Raw genomic sequence first — 21,035 nt, 5'->3', positions numbered from 1 at the left:
TCTATTGAACAGCACGGGCCGAATATATGTATTTTTTTAAGCAAACATTTTTAACTAAAAATTTGCTTCTGGGGGGTCCCTGGAACTAAATATTGAGCCAAATACATATCATTGGGGGTCCTTCACATGAAAAGATTTGAGCACCACTGACATAGAAACAGTTTTGCACAATGTTCACAATTTTTATGAGATACTTCAATGGTTTCCTGTGTAAATAAGCCAAGTGCTTAACTAGGATCTCCTTTTAGTTGATCTTGTACCAGGGAACTGTACCGTCATGTAACTGTACGTTTTTTTTCATTGCCGCGCTGTGAGCTTGTATATCTGCTGTTTTTCAATAGTTAAAGCACAAAGTAATGTGTTCCCAGTCTAAATGGGTTAAAACCCCTCCCCCTGCAGTGAATCCATGTACCCAGGGCCCAGAATTTGGTGCGACACCCCTGAGGCTATGCATTGCAGGTATGTTCTAACCAAATTACTGTATCTGAGATATGAATGGCCAGTCTTTAATTACAGGTCAGTCAGTAAACACAGGACTGTGTTGTACAATTTCTGTTGATGTGATGTAGAACCTATATACTCATGTGGTATGGTGTCAAAAAGCAATAAGGCGTAGTTGGCACTCTGAGTTCATTCTTGGACCGGGGTTCGATTCCTCGGGGCGCCCTGCTGATTTTCACCCATGTCCTGTTTAGAACTATATCCATTGTCACATCACGTCAACAACCATGTATACCATTATATCTCTATTTTGTCTTTGAGTACTTAGAAAAACAACAAAAGCTGTTATTTGTTTGACTGGGAGCCAGTGAAGGTGACAGAGGACTGGTGTGATACTGGTGCATACCAATGGGACGCGTTGTGAGCTTGTAGATTTAGATTACTACAAGCTTGTAGATCGGCTATTTTCATCCAGGTTTTAAGTGTCTGTCTCAAGAGCTTCCATGCTCTTGTGTAGGCTACATGATAGGAGATATATTTATGTGTAGGCCTATTGTTCTCAATAAATACATTATGTGTGCTAGTGGTTTTCTAACCTTTGTGTGTCAAGGACCCCAAATTAATACTAACTAGGGATGGCCAAATGGAGAATTTTTCTTAACCGATGACCGCAAGGCCCTATAGGTTAATTAACCGTTAACCGTTAAGGACATGTGTTCAAAAATGTGCTATTTTAGCGATTTAAAAAAGGAAAATACACCAGTTTTTCCCCATAATAAAGTGCCATATTTACACATTAAAAACAATAAAACTAGGAGAAACAAGAATACAAATGTTTTCTAAAAGAAATTAGTTTTTTGCAAAGAAACAGTGGGATTGAAATAAAAAGTCTGTAATTTGATTGTGATGCGGGCACGTGCACACATTTAGACAAAGGGGGCTTGAGCCCCTGCCCTTTTATCAGTCTATAAAAAGTGCCCTCTTCAGACCATGAATGCATTTTCTTTTTTACTATGGTAAAAGAAATGCAAATTTCCCCTTTCCATACCATAACTGAAGGCTGCATTCAAGAGAATTGTCCACCAAAAGGCCCTTTTAGGAATGTCAGCCCCTGCCTCTCTAACATTCTCTGCACATCCCTGGCTGTAGCAGAAGGAGACGCTCGCACTTACTTCGCACTGACTGGGTCCGCATTGAGCGGACCCCCTTCGCACTTCCCCCTCTCCTCTGTGTTTGTTGTGTAGAGCAATAACTTCCAATCGTATGACTTTTGGAATGGTTGAAACATCAGCTAAACATTTCATTCATATTCTTCTCTCTCGCCTGTGTGCCGAGGCAGCGATCCACTTTAGCATTCCACACGTCATGTAACATTAGAAAGTTGTGTTGTAAGCTCTTCTTAAACAGGATTCAATGTGACGGTCTGTTTTGGAAAATCCAATCGGAGCATTTGTTTCCTGTTGAACAAGTCAGCGTGCCGTGTACGATTTCAAATCTAGCGTTGCACTCGCAGACTCGCAGTGCATGCATGGATGTTACACAGACATTGGTGTCCAGAAATGTGTGTCCGCAGCGCGTATAGTTGCATGGTTGATGAGTTGATGTTGCATAGATATTGGTGTACGGGGCTTTTGGTGTGACACATGGGTTGCTTTTCTTTTTTCGGTCAAAATTAACCGTTAGTGTTTACCGGTAACCAATTTCTTATCGGTTAAACGGTAACGGTTAACCGTTGGCCATCCCTAATACTAACCCTTTTATGTTGACGTGACAGACATCATTTTGCTATCCTTTGTAGGTGTTACGTACTGTTGCTCTATGCTGCCCAGCATATATTGAAAAAGAAATGTCCACAATGTGGAATAAGTAAAGAGAGACAGAAACATATTTTGTTTTGTACTAAGAAAATATAATAAATATGATAACTGAGTTGTGGAATATCATTGCAACATTGTAGGTTTTTTATTCTGAAAAGCAGACAGACGTGCTAGCTTATTAGTGTGGTTGCCCTAACAGAACACAGTTATGGGGAAAGTTATGGGGAAACTTTATTTTTTCTAGATAAACTTTTTTTCGGCGCGTTTCACCGCCCACAGTTTTTGCGCCACACACTCACACCATTATGTCAAATCGACCGGCTTTATCAAGAATGGTGTGCTTATATTTTGCTAAGAGACAAGTTGTATCGTTTAATCAGGTTCGTACCCAGGAATGAGAGTCAGGGTAGGCGAGATGCCAGCCGAAATGCCAGCGAAGTGCCACCCGAAATGCCAGTACCTTGCCAGTTACTTTGAAGATATCAATTATGACATTATAAAACATATAGGCTACATTAACCAATTTAGCCCTATTTTATACCTAGGCTATTTGAAAATAGAAGATCTACAAGCTCACAATGTGTCATGATGGACACGTTGTGAGCTTGTAGATCTGCTATTTTCAAACCATTGATTCCGGATGGAGGTCTCCATCCGAAATCAATGGGGGTACATTTATTGTTATCAAATTATTGTCTTAGGAATGCGACAAAAACTCAAATGATTGAACTCAAGTCTACATGGCGCGAGTAATCAATAGAAAAAGTCATTTTGGGGGTGAACTACTCCTTTAAGGGTTATGTAGCCAAGACTAAATCTAAAATGAAAACAGATGCTTTCCAGGTTTTAATGGGTTGAACCTGACATCCCTATTTTGGGCAAATGATCAACATTTGTAAAAAAAATCTGTCAACATTTTCTTTTTTTAATCAAAAATAGTGAACAAAGCAGATCGATGATCTCATAATATGTTGCAATGCGACACATTGATCTACAAGCTCACAATGCGTCGCATCGTGGCGCGTTGTGAACTTGTAGATCTGATATTTTTGAAAACATCTGACAGATTACACAAATTAAGTTAAATCCAGGCCATTCCTAATGAGTACTTTTACTTTTGGACTGTAAGTATATTTTGATGCAATACACGTGTACTTTAACTCAAGTATAATGTTGAATAAATGCCTTTTCTGTTTATTTGTGTACAAATTACTGGTCATTTTGGTTACACTAATACATTCTCAGAGTTACAAGTGTATAAATTAACACTGAGGATTTTATTGTGTTTTCACAAAAATGTTTAAATAATTAGTGGAAGTAGCATATCTACAAGCTTAAATAATTAATGAAAGTAGCAGATCTACAAGCTCACAATGCTTTGCATCGCAATGTGCTGTATGTAAGCTTGTAGATCTGCTATTTTCACTATTGTTTTACAGTATGAGCATATAGGGCTGAAGTTGTCAGTGGTGCTAAGTAACAAAGTATATCTACACAAGTACTGTACTTAAGTTGTTACTTATACTTTACACGTTTCCAGTTGTACTTCTACTCCACTACATCTCAGAAGCAAATATTGCATTTTTTACTCCACTACAATTATTTGAAAACTTTACTTACTAATTACAGTATGCAGCTTTGGATTACCATTAATATCTAAGATTAAAGGCCCTTTCCCACTGGGCGCGATAAAAAAAAGGGTTTTCAATTGAAATGGATGGCAGCGTCAACACCACAACGATAAAGCGTCATAATTGATGTGAACGCAGACATATCGTTATTGTTATCTTTATCACGTCCAGTGGGAATGAGCCCTATTTTATACTTTTACTGTTATTTGAAAATAGCAGATCTACAAGATCACAACATGTTGCATTGCGACAAGTTGTGAGCTTGTAGATCTGCATTTTTTTTTTTTTACATTCGACAAATCAGAGGCAAATATTTTTACTCCACTACAAATAACACACTTTAACCACTTAAGTCCTATTTTATATACATATTATTGTAAAATAGGTGATACAGTATACAAGCTCACATTGCATCACATTGCGTTGTAAGATTGTAGATCTGCTATTTTTGAAAATGTGGGGGGGGAGTTAAACTGACTTTTGTGCCTTACTTTTGTCACTTAGACTTTTATAGGTATATTTTGATGCTGTACTTTTTACTCAATAAAATGTTGAATGCAGGGCTTGTGTGGTACTGATACTTTTACTTAACTTACTTAGAGACTCATTTTACACAAGCAGATGCACACACAAATCAGCAAGCTGTTAAATAATTGTAGTGGAGTAAAAAGTACAACATGGACCACGGAAGGCCGAATCACAACTCCAGAATGGATGTTTGAACTGTTACAACCCTATCCGTTTCTTTGGGATTGAAAACACTTCAACTTAGAGTAATTATCCTGTTCATTCACAGAAGGATGTGAATGAGTGAATGTCACTTGCTGCTATGTATACTAACTGTTCATCCACATAGCTGGATGCGTGATACTTTGATTTAATGAATGAAACAAAATTCACACTTACACTTCTTCAAAGGGTGCAGCCTGCACTCACCACCATGGTCAACACTGTGGGTGGAGGAGAAACAGCATAAGGTCTACTTATTCAATAATAGAAACAATTAAACAATATTATATTGCATCAACATATGATTTCCTTAATCTAAACCAAGTAGAACACAATTACAGTTCTGTCCATACCTCAGAGTCTCCAGTGGTAGAGCAGAGAGGAGCTCCACTCCGTCTCCTGGATGGTTGAAGCTCAAGTCCAGAACTTTGAGATGGGAGTTTAATCTCAGAGCTGTGGCCAGATAAGAACAGCCTACTTCTGAGACCATGCAGCCTGACAACCTACACCACACACACACACACACACACACACACACACACACACACACACACACACACACACACAACACACGCACACTATTATTATTACAGCCTCTATAGCCACTCAGCTATGGCGAATTTAAGTTTGCATCTATGTGTATATTATTTATACACTTGTTTCAGCTCTAACGTTTAGGTGAATGATAGCTACCTATTTCAGGATTGCAGCGGTGGGATTAACACATTTCATTTATTTGAGTCCCAGAGGGTTTTTAGCCAAATATTTTTTACCCCTTTTTTCACCCAATTTTAGTCATTATACCAATGGTTTCCTCCCCACACAAATGTACAGTATGTGTTGTCACTGCTGTTCTATCCTACTGACTCACCTCCCAGTGAGGAGCCACCAAGAGGACATAGAGCCTTTGTTCTACTCCTCCCACCCAACACTCCCTGCTGTCAGTAATACTAACCTGAGAGTCTCTAGGCTACATTGTGAACTTCCCAGTCCATCAGCGATTAGTTTCACTCCTGAATCGAGCAAATTATTGTTACTCAAGTCCAGTTCTTTTAGCCAAGAGGAGCTGGAGCTCAGAACCGTTGATAACATCTTACAGCATCTCTTCGAGAGGTTACAACCACTCAGCCTGGGAAGAAAACAAACAAACAAACAAATAAACATTCAAAGAAACATATATATATATATATATATATATATATATATATATATATATATATATATATATATATATATATATATATAATGTTTTACATGTAAGATATGGATGAAATAATAAATGCATCTGGTTACACTTACAGAGCTCTTTTAGAGGCTTTGACCACCGGCAGGAGCCTCAGAAGAGCCTCTTCTGAACCAGAGTATTTCTTCAGGTCAAACACATCCAGCTCCTTTTCTGATGACAGCAACATGAAGACCAGAGCTGACCACTGAGCAGGAGAGAGTTTTTTTGTGGAGAGACTTCCTGAGCTCAGGTTCTCTTGGATCTCTTTCTCTAGAGAATGATCATTCAGCTCATTCAGACAGTGGAACAGATTGATGCTTTTCTCTGGAGAGGGATTCTCCTTGATCTTCTTCTTGATGTAATTCACTGTTTTCTGATTGGTTTGTGTCTTTTTACCTGTCTTTTTCATCATACCATGTAATAGAGTCTGATTGGTCTCCGATGAGAGGCCCAGGAGGAAACGGAGGAACAAGTCAAGGTGTCCATTTGGACTCTCTAAGGCCTTGTCTACAGCACTCTGGTAAAGGTGATTTATGTTAGACTTGTCTCTAAATGGATTGAACCACTTGGAAGTTGACAGTAAGTTGACACCTTCATTGACAAATGAGAGGTAGACATAAAGAGCAGCCATAAATTCTTGTACACTCAGATGGACAAAGCAGAACACTATGTCCTTGTACACCCCACGTACCTCTTTAAAGATCTGTGTGAACAATCCTGAGTACACTGATGCATCTTTGATATCGATGCCACACTCCGTCAAATCTGATTCATCGAAGTTCAGGTGGCCTTTCTCTAACTGTTCAAAAGCCAGTTTTCCCAGAGACATGATGATCTTATTATTCTTTTCATTCCAAATAGACTGTGCCTGAGCTCCGTCATGATACTTGACATTCTTCTGTTTGAATTGAAAGACCATGAAGTGGATGTACATCTCAGTCAGGGCCTTTGGCAGGGCACCAATCACCTCTGTTTTCAACATGTCCAAGAGAACTGTAGCAGTGATCCAACAGAAAACAGGGATGTAGCACATGATGTGGAGGCTTCGTGATGTCTGGATGTGCGAGGTGATCGTTCTGGCCTGGTGCTCATCACTGAATGCCTTCATGAAGTATTCATCTTTTTGTGGGTCAGTAAACCCTTTAAGCTCTGTCATCCTGTCAACATAATCTATAGGGATCTGATCAGCGGCTGCAGGTCGTGTGGTTATCCAGATGCGAGCAGAAGGAAGCAGCGTTCCCTTGATGAGACTTGTCAACAAAGCATCCACTGAGGCCCGCTTTGTGACATCAGTCAAGACCTCATTGTTCTGGAAATCAAGAGATCGCCGAAACTCGTCTAGCCCATCAAAGCAGAACACAACATTGGACTCTTTGTTGCTACAGATTCCTGTTTCCTTAATGTCAAAGGTGGTGTTAACAAGTTCCTCCAAGCTGCAGTCCTTCTTCAATGAATTCAGATCTCGGAAAGTGAATGGGAAGATGAAATTGATATCCTGGTTGCTTTTGTCTTCCACCCAGTTCTGAATGTACTTCTGAGTTAGGTCTGTTTTACCAATTCCTGCCACTCCCTTCGTCATCACTGTTCTGATTGGGTCTTGTCCAGATAAAGGTTTAAAGATGTCTTCAAATTGGATTGGTGTTTCCTGTCCGGTTTGTTTATTGAATGCTGTTTCAATCTGTCTGACCTCATGTTGATTACTGTCCTCTCCACTCTGTCTCTCTGTGATGCAGAGCTCTGGCTTTATGAAGATATGATTTCCTTCCTCCTTCTTCCTCTTCCTCCTCAGATTGGACTTGAGTTGTTGTTGTTGTCGAAGAGCAAGAGTTTCTAAATGATCAAAGAATAGAGGACGTTGATATTCATGTCATGGTGAATGTGGTGTAAACACGTTTAGAGATGCCATTATGATTAAACCATTCAGCCACATGGAGCAGATGAGGCTGATAGTGTAGAAACTAAGTATCCTGCTAGAAGCCAAAACTTGGCAACTCTAATATAAAGGGTAGGAGATCCCTGAAACATAAAATCCCCATTCAGGGTTTTCCATTAACTTAGGCTGGAATATAAACTATATATTTTAATCAGAATGGTACATGGGGCAAAGGACCCCAAACTTCTTTTGAAATATAAAGATTTTCTTACTGCTCTCCAATAGTGTTAAAATTGTGACTGAAGTTTTCTGTAAATTAGAATTATTATTAGTAAAACAGCTCTGAAAAATATACTTTCATAACTCACCATGCTTAGCTGTTTCTTTTGGTGAAAGAACAGGTCCTGCATAAATAGAGGAGGATAAGGAAGGGAATACTTTATAGGTCTACTTACAGGACGTACGTGTTAACATGCAGTAAGTAACACCAGAGCTAGTGTCTGATGCTAAATACATAATTAAATAAAGCTACCGGTGGCAGTGCGCAAAAGCGCTTCATGTTGTTGTTCCGGCACGCAATATTTATTTTGACGGCGCATGCACATTTGCGTACCAGTTATGTGCACCCCTGACTATAATGCTAAAAGAATAACCCCACACACACACACACACACACACACACACACACACACACACACACACACACACACACACACACACACACACACACACACACACACACACACACACACACGCACATACAGTCTATACAGTAATTTATGTTGTTTACACATATTGAGCTCCCTATTGATACCAGGTGTCTAGTATGTAACCTGATGGTCACTGTCTTGGCAGAAACACATCCACTTCATGGAACTGCTGTTATAAATTATAACAGTATTAATGCTGTTAAAAAACCTCATGAGCACATAATCTTACCAAGACTCTCCACCAGGTGGGGCTCGTGTTCTTTGAGGGCATCGTAAAACTCTGCATTGATGGCTGTGCTGGCTACACCTAGCATCTCGTACAGTCTCCTCATTTTCTCCATGCTTGTCTTCTCGGCTTGAATCTCTGCATAGAGCTCACGATGGACTTTCCTTCCTACACTGTCGACTATGGCCATGACTCTGGACACTTGTTGAATCAACTTTGCCCTGTGCTGGATCACAAAAGCCGCCTTTGCTGTTTGTACTAAAAAAAGAGAGTGGTTGAGATAAATACATCAGTGAAAAGTATATCATTATATCAACGAAAAATAACACTGAATCATCTCTACATCCACACTCTGCCCCGGCAGGGGCTCAGGGGTAGAGGAACCGTCATTAGAACACAGAGGCTTCCCGAAGGGTTCCCAGTTCTATTTCCAGGCTTGAGGTCCGGCATGACCATTCCGCAATATTTGCCCAAGTCCATCTCATGTTTTATGCGGCCATTCAAATAGAAAATGCATGTGTCAGTGGAATGGGACGTTCCAAAGCCAGATTGGAATTCGTAAATTTCTTCAAGATACTTTGCAACCTGTTCATAGACATTTTTCCCTAACTTTTGAGATGGAACTAAGAATCGAAATGGGGCGTTAGTTGCCAGGGTCTAATTTGCAATCTTTATTGTGCAGAGGGGTTACTTTTGCTAGTTTAAAGTCATTCGGTCGTGTTTGAGGTGTATTATATAGGTAATGATTGGAGCAATGGAGGAGGCTGACTCTGTGAAATCTGTCATGGCCAGTGGCCAGTGGCCTTGTTTAGTTGTAGAGCGCTTATTTTTTTAAACACCTCATCATTTGTCACCATGGCGAGTTTAACAGCATTGTTGTGTACACCTAGATTACTGTAGAATGCTTTGATGTGCTCTTTACCAAAACGTCCAGATTGAGATGCCAGTTCGTTAACCAGTTTTGTGGCTATGGTTGTAAAGATCATGTTAAAAGGATTAGCCACACCTTGTCCTTAATGAGAGTGTCGTCCGATATACAGTAATGTTGTGGTATTTGGTTTTCAGTTTCTGATTGCAGCCTAGTTGGTTGTTAAGTAACTTCCACAGCTCACACGGTTTGTTTCTGCTTTCGGCAACTTTATCATCAAAGTATGCTTTTTGGGCCTGGTTTTGTAAACTTTTACCGTATTTTTCCCAAGGTGGGTTTGGAGGTCATTGTTGAAGCATTTGCCAAGTTTACTCATCTTTTAATCTTAGAGTATTTTATAGAGGTTTTATAGAGGTTAGTATGTCTGAATGTATCATCAGAGCGTGCCTTGACCCTGATGGTTCTCATGGCAGCCATAGCATTTAGAGTAGCTATTTGGTTTTAAACCCCAGCCATGCTTCTTCATTCATCCTGTGTACTCCTGAGTTCAGCGGACCAGTCCAAATTCACCAGTTTGAGATTAAAGGCTTCGCTAGAGTTGGTTTTTATGTTTCTAGCTGAGACTGTTTTGTCACAGTTGGCATTGGGTTTTTGTATTTTACGGGTACAGTAAATCGTGTTGTGATCACTTGAACCGCATACAATATATCCCCACTTGAGGTGATTCTGGGCTTGTCCGTTGTTGCAATGAGATCTATGATGTTTTGAGAAAGTGTCCCCTCATTCTACTGGGTTGAGTAATTAGCTGACAATAAGATGTTTTTCTACACTGTCCACCTTCGCTAAGAACTCCTCAAGCAAATCATAGAAATCACTCTGATGGGGAGGTATGTATACAGTGCTGATTAGTAAATGTTTTTGAGTTTTCGAAAATTACTTCCACCCATACAGTTTCAAGAGCTCTGTGATTCAGGTCAGAACGAGTGATAAATGTGACATCCTTATGTACAGTATATACTGTACATGCAAACACTACCTCCACACCTATTTCTATCATTCCTGATGACTGAATAGTTTTCTATTTCAATCTAAGAGTCTGTTGTTGAGTCATCAAGCTTGGTCTCTGAGAAGGTCAAAAAGTGAATATTACCGTGTTTTGCTGTGGGGCACTCTGGATCGCTACTCCCGACACCCGTGCTGTGTCCCTCGGTCGGACACGATGGTTCCTTCTGCTGTGTCCTGATGTCGCTGGGTTTGACGGGGATTCGCGGACGACTGCGGACGCCTGCATTGATTAATTGGAGTTCACCGGTTAGCTGTGAAGGTGCTGCGGGGGTCCCTGGACTATCGCACTGAACCGCACTGTGTCCCTCGGTCGGACCCGATGGTTCCTTATGTCGCGTCCCGATGTAGCTGGGTTTGGCGGGGATTTGCGGACTACTGCGGACACCTGCGTTGATCACTTGGAGTTCCCCTGTTAGCTGTGAAGGTGTTGCGGGGGTCCCTGGACCGTCGTACTCATCCGGGTTGTGTCCTTCGGTGGGACACAACGGTTTCTTCCCTCGCGTCCCGATGTCGCTGGGTTTGACAGAGATTTGCGGATGACTACGGAAGCCTGCGTTGATCACTTGGAGTTCCGCGGTTACCCCTGAAGGTACTGCAGGGATCCCTGGACTATCATACTCTGCTGCGTTGTGTCCCTTGGTCGGACACAACGGTTTCTTCACTTGCATCCCGATGTAGCTGGGTTTGACAGGGATTCGCGGACGACTGCGGACGACTTCGTTGATCACTTGGAGTTCCCCTGTTAGCCGTGAAGGTGCTGCGGGGGTCCCTGGACCCTCGTTTTCAGCCGCGTTGTGTCCTTCGGTGGGACACAACGGTTCCTTCCCTCGCGTCCCGATGTAGCTGGGTTTGATGGGGATTTGAGGATGAGTCTTGATCTGAGGATCCATTGTTGTTGTTGTCACGGTAGTGTTAGCAACATTAGCTTGGGGTGGGATTGGCTGATCCCTGGCCAAACTCGCATCTGCTTGCCTGGTAGTGTTTGGACCAGGGTTTTGTGGTACATCTCCCGATCGTAGCAGGTAAAGGAAAATCAATGTCCTTCTATCAAACTTGCCAGACAGGGGTTTATTCTTCCGATCAGGGTTTGATGTTAACGTGGAGTAGATAGTAGCCGTACCGAAACCAAGATGTTTGCGCTCGGTCCCGGCATGCAGGTAGAAGGCGTTGTGGGACTCCTTCTGTTCTCGAACATAATTCTCCGACTCTATTTGGTGGAGGTTCCGTGGTGAGTTAAGGTACGAATCCGTACACCACAGAACGCAGAGGAGAAAGTAAGCAAAAATCCTAGCCGATGGTGCTGGTTTAGCCCAAGGAGAGCGAGCAGGTATGTTTAAGAAACACACGATACGATGATGATTTCCTTTGTGCAGGCCCTTGCGTGAGCGTGTGTGTGTGCGTGTCATCTTGGTGGTGAATGATGGATGCAAGGGAGAGGGAGGGGGGGAGGGACCACTCATTGGCTGGACTGGAGGAACAGCAGGTAGAACAGAACCTGCACAATAGCATCATGTCACTGTTAAGTTAACCTAAACAATAACAACAATTAACAACATTCAATATAAAAGAAAAGCTTGCTGTACCCGTAAAAAAAAGATCAGGTGGTGTAGTTTTACAAGGAGTCCAGTAGGTGGTGCAGATTAACCACATAAGTCAATTGTTGCGACCGCCAGGTTGCAGTTACTATCAAAACCTCCACCTGTCAGTCAGTCTGTCAATCTATCCGTTACGTCACACTTTTGCCCTACTCATATCTCTGCCAATGTTGCCCCTATCCATGCCAAACTTTGCACTCACACTCCTTGGCTGCCAAACCACAACCTCCACCTCTCACATGGCCCTCTTCTAGTGCGACCATGGGGCCGATTCTTGCAAAACACATTTTTTGACTCTGCTCCTACAGATTTTGCCCTAAAATCACACAAAGCAGTACACAGTATGTCTAGTGTCATGTCATCAACATGGATCTGTCCCATCAAGCACCACCATCAGGCCCATTTTTTCAAACATATTTTTGAACACTGCTCCTACAGATTTTGCACAAATCACACAAAGCGGTAGTATGTCTAGAACCAATGCCACTTACAGGCCAATTTGTGTATATGTCACAGTTAGTTTGAGATTCAGTTAGATTGAGAACAGGAGCGCTCGTTTTTGTGCACAATGTGGAGCAGGCGCCGCCTCCTTCGGGGAACTAGGAATAATTTGACTGAGGTTAGGATTAGGGTTAGGTTTAGGCATTGTTTTACTGAGGTTAGGTTTACGGTTAGGGTTAGGGTTAGGGTTAGGTTTAGGGTTAGGGTAAGGTTTAGGTTTAGGTTTAGGGTTAGGTGTTAGGTGTTAGGGTTAGGTTTAGGCTAAGGTTTAGGGTTAGGGGTTAGGTTTAGGCATAGTAGCATTCACCAGCGTGGGACTAATGCAGTCAAATGCTCTACCACTGGGACATGAGGTGAACAAAAACAAGCGCTCCTACCCCAATCTAACTGAGTTACCCAAACTAACTGTAACATATACATGCGACCTGACGGTCGCTTATCTCCCGATTAGGGAGTCTGACTGGTTTTAACTATGGATGTAGTTGAAGTAGTTGAAGTAAACAGAGAGCTCTGAGACATTCATTTATGTCATTTATGACTCACCGATGGAATGACCTTCAGTAACTTATGTTGTTTTCTGGTGATTCTATCTGGACATCACTGAAAGCAAAGACAATAAAAAAAATATTATACAGAGACCAGACATCATTGTTATAAAAGTTATCTCAATGTGATCTCAATGAGTGTACACACATGCACATCACGCACGTGCATGGCCGCACGCACGCCCACACGGCACGCCCGCACGCCCGCCCACCCACCCCCACACACACACACACACACACACACACACACACACACACACACACGCGCACGCGCACGGCCGCACGCACGCCCACACGGCACGCCCGCACGCCCGCCCACCCACCCCCCCACACACACACACACACACACACACACACACACACACACACACACACACACACACACACACACACACACACACACACACACACACACACACACACACACACACACAGGACAGATGGGGATGGATGGATGTGTGGACAGGGGTGAAAACAGAGTCTGGCTCTTGGCCGTCCGGCCTGGTGGAGACTAAAATGTGTGACTTAAAACTGGTCTGACATCATAGATGTCTGACGTCATAGACCATAGAGATTGACACATACCGGTATTTCCATATACTGCATGGGCATTCCCAGATATGGGCTTAATGTTGATGACATCAGGGATCTCCATATATGGGCATAAAAGGGCTAAGGAATTAATTTGCAAGTTTGACTCGCGTTGTGGCAACGACACTGGTTATCATTAGACTGACAGCACAATATATCCATATATGGGTATTCCTATATATGGGCTAAATGTTGTCTCATGACGTCAGACATCTATGATGTCTATGATGTTTACATTGATAATATTAAGAGTTATTATAAGGTTAAAAATAGGACTGGGACGTTAACTGATTAATTGCGATTAATTAATTACAGAAAATTAACGCGATTAAAAGAAATTAACACATTTTAACCGCACTTAGTTTTTGCACCACATAACCTTCAGTTTCGGGCATATCGGTATGCCCGAAACTATCGCAATGCACGAATCAAGAAGAGACAACAAACACAACCGCACTGGATCTGTGAAACAGAACACTGGAAAACCAAGACCAATTGTTGTGAAATTCTTAAGGTACAAAGACAAAGAACTCATTATGGCCAAAGCGAGAGCCCATCTTAAGAACACTTCAATCTACGTAAATGAGGACTTCTCTGATCTGATAAGGAAGAAGAGAGCAGACCTCATTCCTGCAATGAAACAAGCCAGAGAAAGTGGAAACTATGCGGTCATTAATTATGACCGGCTGGTAATCAAACCACGAAAGCCACAGCAGGACTGAATCTATGTATCCCAATATTATTGTTTTTCTTTTTCTTTTTTTTACACAGGTTATCATGACATCGAACATTTTATATAATACTGACCCTGACACAAACTGTTTTTCTCAGCTCAAACAAGGTCCGATTAGAATATCTGATTACTACTCTGAGAAGGAATTTAAATCCTTTGTTGCACACCAAAACGTGAATAGTGATTTTTCCATCTTTCACTGCTTTAATGTTCGCAGCCTGAATGCAAATAATGGCAATTTAGCCCTTTGTTTGTCCAAACTTGATTTCTCATTCAAAGTTATTGGACTAACTGAAACTAGGTTGAATGTTGACATTGCTGATTTGTATGAATTGAATAACTATAACCATATTTATAGATACAGAGAAGACCAAGGAGGGGGAGGAGTCTCTTTATATCTTAATTCTAACCTGGTCTATAAAGAAAGACATGACATAGAAAACTATTTTGTGTCTTCAGCTGAAGCTGTGTTTGTTGAAACTGGCCAGTCCATTATTGCATGTATCTATAGACCACCTAGTTCCAACCTGCCTGATTTCAATAGTGATTTAGCAAAGGTTCTTGACATTATTTCTAAAGAAGGTAAACAATGTTATTTAATGGGTGATCTAAATATTAACATTACTAACTACATGAATAATAATCAAGTTAAGGAATTTATTGATACAATGTGCTCATATTATTTCCATCCTATGATTTCAGTTCCAACCAGAGTGACAGAGACTTCTGCCACACTGATAGATAATATTTTTACAAATGTGTTGGGGGTAAACAGTAAGTCAGGTGTCCTGTGTATGGAGGTTGCTGATCATTGTCCAATTTTTCTAATAATTTTCAAGGAACATATTGAGTCTACTCCGACTCTATTTCCTAAATATAAGAGAATATTCAATGTAGCAAACACAGCTAAATTTAAATCAGTGATCAGCAAGTATCCTTGGACAGATATCCTTCATTCTGTAGACCCACAAGAATCCTATACTTTGTTTTTAAAATGTGTCTCTCAGGCCTATGACTTGTGTTTTCCCCTTAGATTGGTGTCTTCCAAACCTCATCATAACCCAACCAAACCATGGATAACTTCAGCCATTATGAAATCCGTAAATACTAAACATAGACTGTACAAAAATGTTCTTCTTAGTCCAACACCATTTAATCATGCTCAATTAAAGAAATATAGAAACAAATTAAATCACATTATTAGAGGAGCTAAAAAAACATTATTATAATGAAGAACTTTCAAAACATAAAAATAACATGACTCTCCTTTGGAGAACAATTAATTGTATTCTCAACAAAAATAACAAAAGCAAGAAATTACCTAAAGAATTCAAGGCTGATGGGGGGCTTATTTCTGACCCCCAAGAAATTGCCAATAATTTTAATACATTCTTTTCAGAAGTTGGTCCTACTCTGGCCTCAAAGATTCCACCTAGCAACCACAATCCCCTTCAGTTTATGAATTCTCCTATCCTTGATAATATTAATTTCTCAGCTGTTTCAGAAGATGAGGTTCGGAAGACATTAATGGGGCTGAAAGATTCTTCTCCAGGTTGTGACAATATTGACTCTAAATTACTGAAAACTATTCATGAGTATATTGTGCATCCTCTAACTCATATTTTCAATCTTTCACTTGAGCAGGGAATAGTTCCCTCTGAACAAAAAATAGCAAAGATTATCCCGATTCACAAAGATGATGACCCAGCCATTTTCAATCACTATAGACCTATCTCCATTTTACCTGCCATATCAAAAATACTTGAAAAACTTGTTTACCATAGATTAATCGAACATCTTAATAAATACAATATTATTTATAGACATCAGTATGGGTTCAGGAAAAAACATTCAACATATATGCCACTTATACACCTAGTAAATGAAATATATAAAGCTAGAAATAGAACAGAAAACACTATAGGAATCTTTTTGGACTTATCTAAGGCGTTTGACACGGTCAATTACCATATTCTTCTTCAGAAACTGTATCATATTGGTGTAAAAAATAATACACTCCTCTGGTTCAAGAGTTATCTTCAAGACAGACAGCAGTTTGTATCATACAATGGAACCAATTCTCCTCCTCTTCATATGCTATCCGGAGTCCCCCAAGGATCAACTCTTGGGCCTTTGTTATTTTTGATATATATTAATGACCTTTCAAATGTCTCGGATAAACTGTCGAAAATCTTATTTGCAGATGACACAAGCGTCCTCTACTCTCATAAAGATCCTGACACCATTATAAAGGTCCTAAATGAAGAACTTGGTAAGCTGTCCATCTGGTTTCAGTGTAATAAATTGTCACTCAACATTAAAAAAACTAACTTCATATTGTTTGGGCTTAAACCACATATCTTTGACAAATCATCAAAAATATATATTGATAACATCCCTATAACCAATGTGTGTTCCACACGATTCCTTGGCATTATGATTGACGAGTCACTGTCCTGGAAATCACATATTATGGCTATATCTACAAAAATGGCTAAGAGTATTGGTATACTACGTAAAACCCGTCATTTGATCAACTCGGAGGTAGCCACTATGTTATATTATACTATGATTTATCCGTATATTAATTATTGCAATATAGTTTGGGCTAGTACTCATCAGAGCAAACTTGAGCCTATATACCGACTTCAGAAACGAGCTCTTAGAACAATAACTTGTGTTCATCCAAGACATTCATCTCAACCTTTGTTTAGTCAATTAGGTGTTCTCAGTGTTTATCAAGTGAACCATCTTCAAATTGGTCTATTTGTTCATGGCTCATTGGGGAAAACCCTTCCCTCATTTTTTCATAATATATTTGGGCGTAATTCTCAGGTCCATAATTATCCAACACGTGGCGCAAATGACCTTAGACCACCAGCAGCCCGTACGTCTCAAACTCAGTTTAATATAGGATTCAGAGGGTCTAAAATATACAATTCTCTGCCATCATATCTATGGGAGCTGTCTTCTCATCTATTTAAGAAGGCTCTTAAATCTCTCTTTTAACCAGTATATACTTTCCATATGGTCTGCTAAATGAACCTGGGTCTATTCATTATTTTCCTTAGAGGTTGATCTTTTGTGTGTCTTAGACTGTGTATTGTTGAAATGATTTTGCTTTATTTCTGTTGTTCTTTTTACTCTGTTTTCTCTTTTTTGTTAATCAATCTGTAGGACATGTCTATTGTTTTATTTATAATGGATACATATTCTGCCTTGATGTAATTTTACTGTTTGAATGTAAATATTTTCTCAAGCCCCTGGAGGGTTTTTAGGCATCTCCTTCACATTTGCTAAAATCTTTGTAAAAGTATTTTAAACATTTTGTAAGTGAAATAAACAAACAAACAAACAAAACAAAGGGAGAAGTAGACGATCAGAGGATCAGAGGCCCAGTGGATGCAAAATTTAGATTGAAAAAACTCACTTGTTGATTTACTCGTACAACAAAATGTGTTTTACTTGAAAAGAAAAACTTCTCGGGTAAAATATTAATATGCGATTCAAATGTGATTAATTGCGATTAATTAATTACAAAGCCTGTAATTCATTTGATAATTTTTTTTAATCGCATCCCAGCCCTAGTTAAAAAGCATCTTGTAAGGACATAATAAGTTCATTATTTAGTTAGTTATTGTGGTCATATACATGTTTTTACAATACTATTTGAATGCTTATATATTCTTAACAAATAGTATGATAATAAGCATGTTATAAGTGCCTTTATAGATGTTAATGCTTATTATGATTAGGGTCTAAACTTATAACAATAAGTGTATTAGAAATGCCATTATAAACCATGCATTATATAGCCTATATTAACAAATAATAACTTATACCAGACATTGACACTAAGGCTTGCCCTCCTGCCCCCGGCAGGTAAATACAACTTTCAGGCAGGTAAAGTTTACTTTCAGGTTGCCCGACCGGGCAAGTCCTCATTTGAGAGGGGACTCAACCGTCTATAAACACAACACCAGATATCTGTCTAAACACCTGAACATGGCCAGCGCGTTCTGTCTTCTGGTCTGTGGAATGTCAAATAAGAGCACTGTTTACCAATAATGTTCTGTTTTTACGCTTAAAAATGTAAAATAACAAGTGTGAAACCATATACATATTCAATCATAGCTATGTAGGTGGAAGTATTGAAGTAGGCCTACAGTATGACATTTTTCATCGTGCAGGCCCTGAAAGCCAAGAAATAAGCGTTAAATTGATCATTTTATAATGGACGATTTACTTTTCGGGCAAGTGGGCATGACCTTTGGGCAAGTAGAACATGACCTGTACTTGGCCGACGGGCAAGGGCCTCTGAGACCTTAGTGTCAACCCCTCTATACTGTAAGTATCTTATTAACTGTTAATTAATGGTTAATAGGATGTTCGTTTGAAGTGCTACCATAATATTTCAAAAACAGAAGATCTACAAGCTCACAACGTGTGCAACACAGCTCAATATGAGCTATGATCAACTTGACATTAGTTTATAATGCAGTTTATCAGTATAGCAACTTTAACACTCACTTAAAAGCTCAAAATGCGTTCTGATGTGATGTGTTGTGGGCTTATTAATTCACCCTTTGTCAAGCCCCTCTTCACACCCATTGGTTGCTGAGTCTTGGTGGGACACTCCATCCACTACCATTTTAATTCAGTTGCTTCTTATTTTTATTCTCTGTGTTCAATTCTAATTTCAAACTTGGTTTCAGTAAAATGGAGCTGCTCAGTGGCAGTATAGTGACTCAGCATGTTTTTAAATGTTTTCATTTCTCCAAAAAGTATGTTTTAGCTAATTCTACATAAAAAGGCAGAACCAGGGCGGGACAAGGCAGATAGAGCCTGCTGGTTGGTTAGTCAGGGACCAACCAGAAGGCTAACAAAGGGTGAATTGCGACCGTAGGGAACAAGTTTACTATGAGAACCGTCACGGCTTGACCGTATGTACAGTATGTATGTATGTGTACATGGTACGTGTAACGCCTGACACTGTGACATCACAGGTGACATCACAGTGATGTCAGTTACTCAGAGCAGGGATCTCCATATATAGGGATAACAAGTGACATCACAGTGATGTCAGATACTCAGAGCAGGGATCTCCATTTATGGGCATAAAATGGATTTTGTTAGGGATCTCCATATATGGGCATAAAAGGGATTAATGATGTCAGATACTCAGAGCAGGTATCTCCATATATGGGCATAAAAGGGATTATGTTAGGGATTTCCATATATGGGCATAAAAGGGATTGTATCCCAGATGATGACCTGTTAGGAGAACCACACTAACAGAATCCACAGATGGCCTAGACAGATGGCCAAGACAGATGGCCAAGCTAAGACAGATGGTGCGACCTCGCACTTTAGGCTGAGGTCGCTTTTCGCCCTTAGGCGTCTTACTGGCTATTCTGGGCTATTTAAAAAAAAAGTAAGAAATCATGAAATTATTTGAATAAACAATCTAACAACACAAATCTTGTATTTGCGGGGTTGGTGCCTTGCATCTTTTCCTCCGCCATCGGTGTATGAATGTGCATGTGTGAGAATGCCTGGCTGAATGTAATGCAGATTCATTGTAAAGCGCCTTGGATAAAGTCTACAGTATGTGACAAATATAAATATAGATTAATTTCAAAGTTGTCATCAGCTGGCATGAAACCCATCACGGAAATATGACTCAGACATAACCATAAACAAACCATATTTAATTCAAATGGTCATTTTACCTTCATCGGCAGAGGAGACGCTGAAAGAAAAGACGCTGCTTCGCGGAGTGCCTGAGTTGATCTGAGGGAGTTTTCTCTTCCTCAAACTCTACCAGAACAGCATCTGTGACGTCAATGTGGTCCAACATGAAACTACGAGTCAGGAGGAAATGTTGCAAACATTTGGTTGTTGAGATCTCATCTTTACATGGTTCTGTCAAACATATATACACAGTAATAGTAATGCATGCACATGTTTAAAATGATAGAAGTGGTTTGTATGGTTCATGCTTGTCAGTCAAAGCGTTGTCCATTAATTGCAGTCTGGCCTGCAGTGGATCTGCAATGTTCAAGGTTGTATTAATTGTATCTTGTTCACATGTATGTAAGAGCAGAGTGGCTTTTACTGCAGGCATCATAGAGTGATCATAACTCAACATGTCATACTGTATGATTGAACATCATAGAGTGATCATAACTCAACATGTCATAATGAATGATTGAACATCATTAACTGCTACTGATTCTGACCCCCAGCCTGAGAATAATGTGTTGCTGAAACTTTGATGGAAAGCCTCAATGAAGCTAAGAGTGGGAAAAGACACTGATTGTTGTTATGATTACATTGTTTCACATTACACTACAGTACATACAGTATGAGTAGAAGATGATCATTTTCAGTGTGTTCAAAATATGAAATGAGATTCTACATGGGCAACTGGCGGCCCGGGGACCAATGCGGGTCCCCACCTTCACGTAATGTGACCTGTGGGT

At 40.2% G+C, this 21,035-nt stretch overlaps 1 protein-coding gene across 1 annotated transcript in view; it reads right to left on the bottom strand.

Annotated features, from left to right (window-relative positions):
• LOC308309380 (uncharacterized protein) overlaps positions 1-11,475 on the bottom strand; it is a gene marked incomplete at both ends in the record, with an annotated part of 100,582 nt that extends 89,107 nt beyond the window's left edge. The window contains 4 exons of the mRNA XM_080754928.1: positions 5,574-5,747; positions 5,918-7,673; positions 8,656-8,910; positions 10,671-11,475. Of these exons, the coding sequence (XP_080611054.1) occupies positions 5,574-5,747; positions 5,918-7,673; positions 8,656-8,910; positions 10,671-11,475 (2,990 nt within the window). The remainder of the gene's footprint in view (positions 1-5,573; positions 5,748-5,917; positions 7,674-8,655; positions 8,911-10,670) is intronic.
• Between the last annotated feature and the right edge of the window lie 9,560 nt (positions 11,476-21,035).

The sequence above is a fragment of the Nannobrachium achirus genome, assembly GCF_963921795.1.
Source record: "Nannobrachium achirus genome assembly, chromosome: 24".
NCBI classification, from domain to species: domain Eukaryota; kingdom Metazoa; phylum Chordata; class Actinopteri; order Myctophiformes; family Myctophidae; genus Nannobrachium; species Nannobrachium achirus.
This window is presented reverse-complemented; position numbering and strand designations above follow the sequence as displayed.